The sequence below is a fragment of the Thermobia domestica genome, chromosome 17 (assembly GCF_964235325.1).
Source record: "Thermobia domestica chromosome 17, izTheDome1.hap1.1, whole genome shotgun sequence".
Lineage (NCBI taxonomy): Eukaryota > Metazoa > Arthropoda > Insecta > Zygentoma > Lepismatidae > Thermobia > Thermobia domestica.
In genome coordinates, this window is record NC_137470.1 from 164,657,289 (window position 1) to 164,671,758 (window position 14,470).

General features: G+C 33.6%; 1 protein-coding gene across 10 annotated transcripts in view; it reads left to right on the plus strand.

The window, feature by feature from the left end:
• LOC145674461 (uncharacterized) overlaps nucleotides 1–6,745 on the plus strand; it is a 338,683-nt gene extending 331,938 nt beyond the window's left edge. For 5 of the 10 annotated variants that reach the window (XM_081744545.1, XM_081744551.1, XM_081744549.1 and 2 more), the window contains one exon: nucleotides 921–6,744. In XM_081744545.1, coding sequence (XP_081600671.1) covers nucleotides 921–967 — 47 coding nt within the window. In that variant the 3' untranslated portion in view covers nucleotides 968–6,744. Of the gene's footprint in view, nucleotides 1–920 lie in introns of all 10 variants that reach the window. The other 5 variants (XM_081744543.1, XM_081744544.1, XM_081744546.1 and 2 more) reach the window with 2 other exon arrangements.
• The last annotated feature ends 7,725 nt before the right edge of the window (nucleotides 6,746–14,470 follow it).

The window sequence follows — 14,470 nt, forward strand, 5'->3', positions numbered from 1 at the left end:
TGGTATAAACAAAAAGTAACATCATTCTCAGTGGTTTTAAAGCTCTGTCAACATGAACAAAAAAAAAAAAAAAAAAAGGTGGGGGCATGATGGCTCGCTCAGTGTTAGAGCGGTTACCTCTGGTCTGTGGGATTCCCAGGTTGTATCCCTGGCCAATTAAATCTACGGCAGGCAGCATCGTGTCCGTTGGTTTTCTCGGGGTACTCCTGTCTCCACGCACATTCTCATTCCACCAATTAATTCCTTCATCATCGTTCACTTGCCTTAATCCGTTTACCTTAGCCTAGAGGGCATAAAACGTGGGATGTTAAAGTGAAATATTTCATTTCGTTTACGAAAAATGTTAGCGTTAGTCCCATATCGATATCTCCATAGTCATAGGTACACAGCATGGGGTTAACATTTACAAATGTCACTAGCATAGTTTGAGTATTTTGCATAATTTTACATCCCACTTCTTAAGCATAATTCAAGATAGGTAGCTTAGCTTAATGCCCTGCCTAACTACAGTAGGATAGGTAGGCTATTTCCTGCCTTCAGGCGGAAGAGGTGAGGTGATTTTGAGTTTAGCGTCCCGTTCAGCAGCGAGGCTATATGAGACGTGTAGCTACTGATTAACGTGGTATCCGAACCACATTAGCTTCCGCCGGGAATCGAACCTGGATCTCCCACGCCAAAGACGCGTACACTAACCGCTTAACCGCTAATGAGCTCTTCAGGCGGAAGAGTCAGATATATAATACATATATTATAGGTGAGTTAATTGCATGATTAGAAATTCCAATGCCAGTATCACATACAAGTCACTGTGGTCGGACTATACTATAAGCCACCATGTTATTATTCAGAGCTCTTCATGTACTAGCGTAGAAGGAAATGTTCTTGTTTTATTTAATGAACGATGTTCTTTCTGTTTGCAGAGCCGAACGATGAGAGTGGAGCGAACGTAGACGCAGCAAAAATGTGACGGGAAGACCGCGCAGAGTTCAATAGGATAGCAGAAAAAATAGTAAGAAAAACACTGGGACTGCCTTTACCGTGAATGGTGTTGGCTTGAACACTCGCAGACTGTTAACTGAATGGAACTCTCCAGTGAAAAGTGTATGAAGACGAACAGTGCTGTTTTCTTTCATTTTTATTATTATTATTATTATTAAATAGTGATTTGTGTTTCCGTTCGTTAGTGAAATGTCTTCCGCAAAACATGGACTGGTTCAAGGAAAACTTTGGTTTCCAAAATTGTCACAAAGCTTATATTTAATATTTTATGTAATATATATATATATATATATATATATATATATATATATATTGTTGTTTTAAAATGTATAAATTTGTTGGTGATTTTGGACTCAGATTACTCAAGAAGGGGAAGAATGAAGTAGTTACCAGCGAGAACAATTGTCTTCATTTGTTGTAAGGGCACTTTTTAAAGATAGAATCTAATATAATGACATAGGTAAAGTTATTAAGTCCGGTTTCGAAACCGACAAGACGACATCGCTTAGTTATAAGAATGATTTTACTTTTTTTTGGCATAAAAGTACACTTTATAGTATAAATTGTTAATTTAGTGTTGGTCTTCTTTTTTAAGGGTGTTTCAATCGGAACACGGTAATTAGGATAGAAAATGGTCTTAAAACTGTGCAACAGAAACTTCGTGATAAGGAATTGCTAACTAGTAGACCGGAGCTTCATTATCATTTCAGTGTCTTTATTATTATTTGACTAATTTTCATGGTCTAATACACAATCTTAATATTACTTGTTACCCAGGAACTAAATTTCTGTGTACTTGCAATCAGTGCCGTGCCGAGGGAAATCAGCGCCCGGGGCGAGAATATACCACGGCACCCCCGTACATATGAATGAGATTGTCAGACCAGCCGCGAAGCACCACCGTAATTGGAGCGAAGCGTAAGAAAATTCTAAAAAATGAATCCTGCCTTTCCTTGATTTTAAGCACTCTTTACTACCTTTTCCCTTCCATTTTATATATGTGCACATGTATTTTCTGACCCTGTTAAATTACATATTAGATTGGAAAGTACTTCTGTTGATCTAAAATATCCCAAGTAATTTTTCCGCTCTCTATATTTTCTTTTCTTTCTTCGTCCTGAATTTTGTGCGCCCTTACTTCGCCGCCCCGCTCGCCCTCCCCAAGGCACGCCACTGCTTGCGATACTGACTTTGTCATATGTGTTGTTGCAAATTATGTATTATTTGCTGCCCAAAAAACGTGAAGCTTCGTCACCACAAAATTCTACCTGCAAGCAAGCCAACCCTATTTGGATTGTTATTACCCATATTATGCTTTGTATTATTAACCCATTTCTTGTTTCTCTACGCAAATGTTCGTTTTCCGTATCCGTATCTAGGGTTCTGTGTACCCCATGCGTTCACTACCCTATAGTTATTGTGAAATTCAACATGGTATAGTTTCCTTGAAGCCATTTATTTCGTTCAGTATTTTCTGAAAATTTTGTGTTCCAAAACTCTTGTCTATTCTGCGTTCATTCGCGATCGACTTTCTCATTCATTCAATACAACTGGCAGAATTCTGCTTTCATGTTATTTTGCCTTTAACTTCTTTGATATTTGTCTCATCCATAGAAAAATTTTGTTCTTACAACATTGAGTTAATAAGTATTATTAGGAATAACATTCTTCCGTAAATAACAAGACAAGAGAACTGCAGGTATTATTGTAGAATGGGTGAGAATTTCAAATACGAAATCGACTGTTGAAGAATTTTTGTCTAGACTAGCGCTATCAAACTTCGTAAACCAATGCATTTTGTGCTATACAACTGTAATACTGTTGAAAATGTTCCTGAAGTTTGTTTCGGTTCGGTACACTGCTCATGGCAAAACACATTGAGTCCAGTTATCTGCGATGTAGTCGAGTGCGTGTTCGAACGTACTCAAATGTGTGATTGGCCAATATAATGTTACGTCGCGCAGATTCCCTGACTTACCTTGTCATACCTTATAGTGATGGAGTTGGTTCTTATTTTAAAATTTTAGTAACACAAGAAGTCTGCAAAATTCTCTGTGGCATACCCGTTATCGGTATTGTTCCATTTTTAGTGTTATTTTTAAATGCAGTTTGTGAAATTGCTGTGTGCAATTTAAGAGTTAAAAAGTGTGAGAGTGAAACAAAATCCAGGTATTTTTTGTTTTATTTCGCTTTAAAAATTAAAAAAAAAGATCTTTAGTAAATTTATATGATGATGATAATGATGGAAGCACGTGAAAAAAAATAGTATACAGGGTGTTATAAAAATTTGTCTCAATATTTTGGGATTAGATTCCTCGCATCAAAATAATAAAAAAGTTCATGTGGACCTGTGGTTTCTTTTCTTCTTTTGATGAACTTTTTTTTCTTCTTTTGATGTGAAAAATCTGTTCCCAAAATAGACACACATTTTCGTTACACCCTGTATATCTAGATAAGTCTAAACTCCGATCTACAATTGGAGAAGTCGGCTCCTTACCACTCTGCTACTCCTAAAATACTTTTATGTTTTTTCTTTAATGTATTATTTGTGTACAATTAAGGGATCTTTCAGTATTATCATTTGTGATATAAATATACTTTCTCATCATCATGGTTTTTGATTTCCTGCGATGTTAATGATGATGTTAACTTATAAATTATTTCTGAAATTATTATTTCAATTGTAGAAATTATTCCATTGATGCCATCTCTGTAGAAACCGTTCAGAGAGACAATATTAAGAAATCATAGGTTCATGTTTTACATTCTTTCGAGAGCTCATGCCAAAATATTTACTAAGTTTGCTTCTCTTCACCCTAAATAACGGTATGTGAAAAACCGGTTTATTGGTGTCCAAAAATCAATATATTGTTTTAATTAGAAAGGTAAAGGAATCTCATCTTGGCAGAGTACGTGCTGTCTCCGTATTTCTTTGTTAGTTTTAAGTATTTCGCAATTATTTTTTTTTCTTTGCTGAAATTAGGAGTAAATAAAACTAGCACTGTAGAGATGAATTTATTTTATGTATAAGATAGTTTTTCCCTTACACAGTAGCAGTGGCAATTAGTTGTACAACTCTACAAATTAAAGTATAGAATGTTGTACTTCACAAATACTGTTCCGTTCTTCCTTCTTTAACTTTGTTCTGTTTGATGATGTGTTTGCGAAAGCGTTTAAAGTTTATTTTTTTACTGATGTAATCCTGATTGGTGGCTCTTTTTCCTGCAATGGAGAGTCTTTGTGTTTTTCAACCTTTGATGGGAAAATATGCCTCCTTCTTTAAGATACTCTTGGAATATTGATTTTTTTTTCGTTTAGGAGAATTACAGACCATATATAATAGTAAAAATTATAATAAAAGGATACTGTATGGCAGATAGAGTGTTATAATAATTTATATTCTGTGCTATATTGATGTATTATGGACAAACAGTCCTGTTGGTAAATTTCTATAGTGGTTAGTAGGCATTGTTTAAAATACTTATAAGTTGCAAGTATCTTATCTGTAAATTGCAAGTAATAACTGTGAAGATGAAATTTCGATTAAGAACACTTAAATAAGTCATCCTTTGAGAGTAACAAAATGTTTGCTACCTCGTTAATTAATTCTGTATTTAACGTCGTTAGTTAGATACATTAGTTTCCAAATAGAACGTTCTCATCTGGTACACAACGTTTCAGTTTCATCCCGGGCTAAATGGTCACATATGTTCGAAGATTTTGTTGAAGTGTATTAACATTGTATAAATTATTTCACCATAGGAAGCAGGTTATTGAAATAGTCACACAAAATCATAGTCCAAACTATACTTCACAGTATAATGACTGCCAGAGCTCATTTGTAATAGGAAAATAGGACCGGACGCTTAAATGACTGCGGCTGCCACTTTTAAATTACAGAAATTATTTATTTATTTATTAGTAAGTTGCTTGATTATTATATGACAAAGATTAATTTTTGCAGCAAAGGTATTAAGATGTATTCCATGCAAATTACTACCTACAAAAAAAAAAAAAAATAAAATAAAAATAAAATAAAATAAAAATAAATAAATAAATAAAATAAATAAATAAATAAATAAAAATAGTACATTACAGCACTTTAAAGCTGTAGAAATTTAGCACTGATATAATATGTTGTAAATGAGTTAAAGAATTTGTGAATTTTATTGTTCTGTATAATAAAGACCAGTGTATGTTCATTTCAAAGGAATACTTATTTTAATCAAACTTATCCAGTATTTTGAAAAACCTGTTCCTAAAGCAGCAGCATTTCACACCAAAAATAAACTTCCGTTTTTTTTTTTTTTTTAAATAGATGATATACAAGTTCAATTTTTTAAGTAAGGTCGGATTGCCAATAGGAACAAAACTAGTAAAGACAAAGCTAGTGTCATACACTTTTGGTTGTTTTCTGTATACACATTAAACTATTTTTCTTCATAGTTGCCATGATACTTTAAACTTTTATGATAGCGTTCAACAAGTTTTTTTGTATGCTCATGTAGAAACCGAAGCCAATCTTCAACCGTTGTTTTCCTTCTTCATCGGTGTCAAACCGCTGACTGGCGAGAAACTGCTTCAGGTAGGGGAACAGATGATAATCGCTCGGCGTTAGGCCCGGCGTGTACGGTGAATGGTCCAGTAACTCTCATCCAAAAGACCCGATTAACTTTTGAGTTTGAGCAGCAAAATTTGACGAAACATTTTCAACTGCCACACTGAAGATATACATTGAAGCTACGACTTGAATTGATGTTGCCTCGTGCCCAAGGCATGCTATAAGATTGCGCGCATGCGGATTCCGACAGAAACAACAAACATAACCAATAGCAGCAGTGAAGAACAGCTGTTGAAATTTGGCTTGTGTCACAGGTGGGTGATTTCTACGATATAGTCATACAAAACCTTGTCGAACACTATGATAAATGTGTAAAGAAACAGGGTAAATATGTAGAAAAATAGCGTAATGTGTTCACAGGAAATAACCAAAAGTGTATGATATTAACTTTACTATGTTTGTGTCTGTTGAAAATCGGAACTTACTTTTTTTAAAAAAAGCCGTCGTACATATCTATTGATAATAATCTAATATTTCAAGAAAACTGGTAATTTTTGGCTCAATACAAAATATTTCTCGTAGTATGGAACTGGTGAAAGTCGAGAGGAGACTGTCTCGTAACGCCTAAAATTGATGACGGTTTAATTAGTAAAATAATACTAATGTAATAAATTGATCATGTACTGCGAAGGCAATGTTGTAAAATCGTAGAATATAGGTATCATGTTTCAGTTGGTGATTTAATATTATGTAGTAGTGTACTGCAAGTATAAACAAACAAAGCGTGTTTTTTAAGGCAGAAGGTTGGGTTGAATTCACCTAATTTTTCATAGTTTATTTCAACCAAGCAGTGCAGTTGATCCGTAACTTTCAATGAAGACACATGTGTTTTATGAAAACTTAAAATTTTCACAAAAGTTACCGTGGAATTGGTTACTTCAACTTCGTGTGTGGAAGCGGGAAGGAGCTGATAAACTAATCCTTTTTCCTTGGGGAATTTTAACACCTTGGAACAAGAAAGATTCCTAAGTGTTAAAGAAAACATGGCATATTTTGCTAGAATCATTAAGTATTCATCAATTTTGTTTAATGGAGATAGTTTATCTTTATATCCTAAACTGGTTTTAGTTTTAAACATGAATGTTTCCTTAAGTCTCAAATAAGCATACTCCATTTTAGAGAAAATCTGAGATATTTCACGATAATTGTATCATATTGTAACATGATGTATATTTGCAAGTCTTCGTGTGGATGTTATTATAGATTCTCGAATCTTTGAGCAATCTCAACTCGCGAGAAATGTTAAAAATAAATAAAACACTTGAAGTTTAACCAAATATGTTTTTCGACAACTATCGTCAAACATATCATCACATACCCAAATGTTTGTTGTGACAAGTCATAGAATCTTCCTTCGACGAGCTTTTAATACATGACGTCTGAGGTGGATACTTGTAATGTACAAGTACGGAGTTCTTGTAAGGGATTTCTGGAGATATTTTATTCACACTTACCATTTTACCATAATTCACTTAAGTTACCGCTGTCGTTCATAGCCCATAGGACATGAACCTTGAATTTTATTTTGATGTTGAATTCATTTTCATAAAGTATGGAACATCAGAGTAACCATCCCGTAAAACATCACCTTAAAATAAGAGTAAAATGCTTCCCCATTTAAACAATTATTAAATTCTCTAATTTTATATCCCGTAATATTTAGCTTACTTATGAGCTCAGAATCATTAGAACGACTCTTTGTTCCGATGAAAGAACGTTGTACAGAAAAATTGGATGTAAATAGTATTATTCAGAAACTGTTAACTCATGTTGATTATTTCTGCGGATTTTGGCACGAAGAAATACATCATAGGCCATAAGACCTTTGGCATTAGCAGCTATTCAGTTCGCAATTGATTAGAGTTGCAATAACTAATTAACGTAAATGTACTTTATACTGAGATGCGTGGATCCATGAATAATGCCTGTAAGAACTGATTTTATAAAGACCTGTTTACGTTGAAATTGAATAGGTTTATAATGAATGTAAAGTAAACCGAAGAATGAACTTGTGTGTGTACTTCAAAAATGATAGTTACGTGACCACAATTCCGAAGATGTGATTGAGTTATTAATACAGCGTTTTCCGAAGGCTAATCTTCTATCTCGACAAGCAATTCATTGAATAAAAGATTTGAACAGACTGGATATGTAGCGTATCTTCGTAGGTAAATAATCGTCCAGTAACTTTAGTGGTTTTAATATGTTAGAGGACGCTTCTATCTTGAGTTAGGTAGTCTAACTTATAATACAACTTGTAATAATTTACATAGTTGATAAATAATTCATTTCTGTCAATTGAATTATGCTACCACTCTGTAAATAACATACTCAAAAAAATTCGAATCCAGACACTTGAGAGGGAATACCTTAAATCGTAAGCCACAAATATTTGTCCTTCATAGAATGAGCAACATAATTCCGGCTATGCAGTGGGCAAACAGCGCAGATCTGACTTTTTTCCAACACACGTGGATAGATGAGAGGTAAGGAATACATGGAGAATATGGAGGGCTCTGAGTCATGGCTTAACCCTTTCAAATTATGGCCTTTTAGGTAAATTATAGACTTGCAGTCAATCTACTACAGCATTATCTCTATTTATCCTAGGATCATGGTTCGTACCTCATTCTCTTTAGAATAAAACTTCCTTTTAAACGGTACAATTTACATTTCCCTGTCATGTTCTTGAGGTGGGAAAGTTTGAGAGAAATCGGGATTTTTTTTCTCATTATTTTCAAATTTTGAGCAATGTGTTAACCCACAGATTTCGAAATCAACTGAAAAAATACTAAGGGGTGTACTAAATGTGTGTACAAAATTTCAGGCTCCTATTTTGAATAGTAAGGGCGTAAAAAAATATTTACCGATGAGCTAAGAACATCCCCAGATTACTCAAAAAGACTCGGATGTAATATAAAAATTTCTTGAGACATCCCTATTTATCCTAGGTCATGTTTTGTACCTCATTCTCTTCACAATGGAATAGCCTTTCAAACGGTAGCACTCACATGAGCCTATCATGTGCCCAAGGAGGGAAATAAGGATTTTTCGTAAAAAAAATCCTTTTTGCTAAGTTTTGGTCCCTTTGGATCCTCTTATGTTAACGAACAGATCTAAAAAATAACTGAAAAATAGCTGAAAAATGGTATACTGAAATGTGTATGAAATTTTGGGCTTCTATCTTGAAAAGTAAGGTGAAAAATATTTACCAATATGCTAAGATTATCCCCACAATACCACAGATTCCCGCATAAAACAGGATCTCGGGTAAAAATTTCCTTAGACATCACTATTTGTCTTAGGATCATGGTTCGTACATCATTCTCTTCGGAATAAAACAGCCTTTCAAGCGGTACGATTCAAATGTTTCCATCATGTATCTGAGGTGGGGAAATCGCGAAAAAGGATTTTTTGTTTTAAAAAGTATGTCTTTTTTTACTTTTTGCCCCTCTCGACCCCCCCCCCCCCCCTGTGTTAACACAGAGATCTGAAAAATACTAAAGGTTGCACTGAATGTGTGCAAATTTTCAGTCTTATAGGTACAAAAGTAAGCCCGCTAAAAATAATAAAAATAGAATAAAAAATATTTTGTTAAACTATGACGTCATCGCCCTCTATATCTCAACGAAGAAAGGTGTGAAACCACACATAACGTGTTCTATAATGCCTCCAGGCTTGAGAAAACAAACAAAAAAAAAAAAAACTGAGTAAAAAGCTTTATTGTTTTTTTTAATCGAATAATAAAGATACTACCCTATCGTATAAAAATATACGATATAATTTAAAAAGGTTAACCATCGAGCTTTGCTAGTAATTAATGTGTCTCCCAAAGGGGTTGTACAGTTCAAACTGGGTGCTTTTGCTGGTAACTGAAATTGATAAGACTCGTTTGAACATGATTTTTCTCCAAGTTGATAATGTGATTCCCTTGAAGGCAGCAACAGAAATGCAGTTAATTGTAAAGTAATTTTGAACGTGATTTTTCTAAAACTAGAATCGAAGACGTCACAAAGCAACCAGAAAAATAACATATAGGCTTAAAATAATTTCATGTAGAAAATATATTACTGTAAAATATAAAGTTATTTTTGGTAATCTGAGCTCGACTGTGTACTACCCGTTTGACAGTTGAGACTATCCAGGATTTGAAATTTGAATGTCTCCCACACCCATCTTATTCATCAGACCTCGACCCTAGTGACTTTCATGTGTTTGGGTCGCCCAAAGAAGCGTTGGGAGGCAGGCATTCCAGAAGTGATGATGAGGTGAAGACCGCGGTACAGGAGTGGCTACAGTCACAACCAAAAAACTTTTTTAAACGTCGTATTCATACACTTCCGAAGCTTTGGAATATTTGTACTGATGGTCGAGACTATGTTGAAAAGTGATAGGTATATATGTATATATATATTTCTAATTGTTATAATACAGCACTTTTAAGGTTTTTATTTGAATCACTCTCGTAGATTCAATGAGCATGGATCTTCCAAATTTACATGTTACTAATGACGCTGGTGTTTAAATTGAAATTAAAAATGAAAGCTTTTTGTAAAGACAAATTAATTGGTCAAATTCAGAATGAACTGTATGATCATGCATAACCATATGCATCTTGGTGGTGGGGAAACTGATACAGAATCTTTAGATATTGATGAAGTAGAATTCTGCTTTAAAAAAAATTAAAAGACCTTTGAAAGGAGAAAAACTAATTTCTGAAATAATAGTGTATACATAGTGTGTTATTCCTGTAAACAATAAAAGTGTAGTGAATGTTTTATTTGCAAAAAGAAAAAAAATATGTTTGTGTACATGAGTGATGTTTTTTAAATATGGTGGATGAAGGAGACCGTGTTTCACTCTTGGAGACAATGATAAAGTAAAAAAAATGTATATTAATGAAAACTCACATTATTGGATTGGATTTAAGTTTCGCGTCCTGTTCAGCAGCGAGACTATAGCTTAACTTGAAAAAAATGAAATGAAATCTTTAAGTTTTACGTCCCACAGGTATGCCGGTTAGGCTAAAGGAGACGGTGATGATGAGAGATGAGTGAAATGGTGGAATGAAGAAAGTGGGAGGAAACGGGAGAACCCCGAGAAAACCCACGAGCACGGTGTTTGTCCACCACAAAGTCCACACGGCGCGAGCTGGGATCAAACCAGGGACCCCAAGCACCGGAGGTGAACGCTCTACCACTGAGCCACCGCGCCCCTAGCTTAACTTGAATCCGAAACACATGAGCTTCCGCGGAGAATCGAACCCGGATCTCTCACGTCAAGTACGCGTTTAAAACTCACATAATAAAGGTATTGTCATCTTTTTTAATTGATTGATACATAAACGTAATGATGAACATCAAGAAATATATTTCTTTGGAAGCGAATTTCGTAAAATGTTTCTTGTTTTAAATCAATAAATAGATTACGATGTGGTAACTTTGTTACATCGATATAACTTTCTACAAGAAGTAATGGATCCTCCGGTTTCATTTGATAACTCGTGTTTAATTTGTGATTTATTCCTTACACTTTTAATTAGAACAAGATAAGAACAATTAAAACTAATTTCTCTGCTTCCTTTTCCTTGATGAAATATATTTTCGTAATGAATATTACACTAAGGTTTCTATGATGAGACCCTTTTGTAAAGAAGTCTGCTATATCAATATTCATTTCACACATATGATCATCAATGACAATAAGATGAGGTCCATCTTCAGGTAGAAAGTATTTTGTTCGATTCAGTCCTTCATTAAATTGCACTTTAAGTGGAATATCAGTGTACTATTTTTCCCATTCTTCATAGTACCAATAAACATTACCAAACATTATGTTGACCATGTTTGATAAATTACAAAGTAATAGTTTTACAAAATATATTTTTACACATGCACTTGAGTTCTGCGAAAATAAAAGTAAAGAGATTTTTCCATTCATATCCATGTTTACAACTACGAGTATTGTTTCTTACAAGATGGTATTTAACAAAAATACATTACTTTCTATTCTATTTTTTTTTTTCTGGAGAGTATTCATACGGTAAAGTGTCATATGAATTTGGAAGTCTGTGCCGTTTTAAACAAATTGATAGACACTTCTGTTTCTGTTACACTAACGCTGGGATGGCCTTTTCTTCGATATTTTCTCTCATTGGTAATCTTCACTTTTGAGTTAGTACATTCTTCGTCCTTTAGTTCATAAATTCTCATATTTCTCATGACGTCAATTTTTTTACGATTCTTAATTTGATGAAGAGTCTCTTAACTTTTACAAAAACTTTAACCTCATTTAGAAATCCAATATTTTGCAATATTGCAATTAGTGTATTTGACTCAAATACGGTAAAATCCATGCAACCATTACGAAAATATGATCAGACAGTATAATCTTCCTTTTACCGTTTGTATCTTATAACATCTTTTAATTTCATTCTGACAAATTCAAGTGTTGAAATTTCAACGAACTTTTGAAATCTTCAAACTTTAACGTCAATTTTTTATTATAACTACAACACCTTTTTAATTCAAATTTTGTTTCAGAAATTAATATTATGCGATAGAAAAATATTTGACTTCATTCTTGTTAAATTGCAACAGAAATAATTTCTTCCACTGCAGTCAACATTTTTGTTCTTACTTACTTGTCTCGAAACTATATATATTTTCTTACAATTTTGGCCATAAAATTTCTTTTCTTCCAAATCCAAAATGTAAAGTATTATAATTTGTAGCAAATTAGTTCTAGACGCGACAGTTGTATTAGCGACAAGAACTGTTATCTGTCCCATGAGCGACCGATTCATTTACATTCAGATGATGGAAGATGATATGACTCCCTCTCGTAAAATATGTTTGCCTGTGGCGTTATTAGCGTCCGAACAACCTTGGTATGAAATGTGTACGTGCCAGTGATACTGTTCGTTAAATATGTTTTCCCTCTACTGTGAGTGCAAATAAAACTTATTTTAATTTTGAGTTAAATTTGACATAAAACATATCAAATAACTTAACGAGACAAGAGGGATATTTCCATGAAAAATATATTCCTATGTAATTATTGAAAATCCAGTTGTAACGTCCTCTTTCTTCAAAAGCTCTGTTTTCTGTACTTAATTTGATTCAAATCTAATTACGCACTAAGCAAAGTAATATATTTTATTTTGGAAAACTTAAACGTGTAACAGTTTCGCCAACTATCTACTTTTTAGACTTCCTAAGATACTGTGAATAAAATGAAAAAAAATCAATATTAAAAGACAGCTTTTGAGATCCCTTACATCTGATTGGCTATTCTCAACCAATTACAATACACTTCACTCTAAACAATCCAAAAGGTAAACAAACTCTTTAAACTACCTTCCCTCCTATTGTAACCTACTAAAACGTAAATTAATTGCTTAATTTGCTTTCCTCTCTTGTTTTGACTTATACATAAAAGCTTGTCGTAGAGCAATCTGATATAATCCCTTATAACTAGACGAACTGTTAAGTTCTGCGAGAAATTTGTAACTTGTATAATAATTTCTTTGAATATACCGTATTTTTAGATTTCTTTGATATCCTCAAGTGGTGAATACCCTCTTTCCATGGGCGCCCGAAGGGGAGGGAGGGGCGCCCCCTGGCTCACGAAAATGTACACGTAATATAGCAAACCACGTATATTAAATACCAGATATACCAGACGTTATATAGCAGCAATGGAGATGCCCCTCCCTATCAAATTTTCTTCGGGCGCCCCTACCTCTTTCTGATTTCTTTCTTATGCCATAAACATATTCAATCTAAGCTTATGCTCCGTATCATTTTAACATGAATTTTTAATTATATTAGAATCATAGACAAAGGCGGAACTACTCTAAATATTTAGTTAGTTTTCCCCTTGATACAGTCAGTGTATTCATAAAATTAATTCAAAAATATAATATTAGCAAGAACTTATAAAAGATTGTTAATGTAATGAGAGCATTCTCACGTATTAAATTCAGGTGGAGCGAAATTTTTCATAGTACATTTTGTTAGGTTTTAAATCACATTAGCAGGAAACATGTTAAAGAAGAGAGAACCTTATCTTCTTCCATTATCTTAGTATGAACGAATTGGTGACTCATAGGGCAGTTAACAGATCGAATCGGACGCTCATAGGACAGTTAACTGTTCCTGTCGCTAATAGAACTGTCCCAAGTAGGACGACACCATTTGTAACTTAGTGCGAAAACTGAAAATCCTCATTTTCCTTAGTTCTTGTTTTTGATAATGTGTTAATTTGGACTGAACTTCAAAATCTGGAAATTTTCAAATTCGTATTAATGTGTTACTTTCTCAGCGCTTTTTGAAGCTCAAAATTGTCTAGTCTGGAAATACAAAGTGAAACTGTGGTAGGATCATGGTAAGTGGAAGCTTTTGGAACTATACGCTTTGAAAATTTTATACTCTTTCTTCCAAAACAGTTCTTCACTTTAAACCTAGAAATTTTACTCTCTTATATATTTTCTTTTCAAATTTTGTCTTCTTCTATATCTTTTAAGAAAAAAGGAATTAGGTATAATTACAAGTTTCCACATTTACAATTTCAAGTGACGGCTTTTAAGAAAACAATTCAGCTTTCATATTTTTCAAATTAAAATTACGACTTTTAATAAATAATTTTTCTTTTTAATTTTCCGAAGTTAAATCTACATCCTTTTAACAGCTTTTTAAATCGATATACATTTTTGAAACTAATAAATTAAAATCTAGATGTGCTTTTAAAATAATTATACGTCAAACATTTTTGTCTCAAATAATGATTTTGTTTAACATTATAAACTAGCAGCGTTCACCCCGCTTCGCTGCGGTCACCCCGGAACGC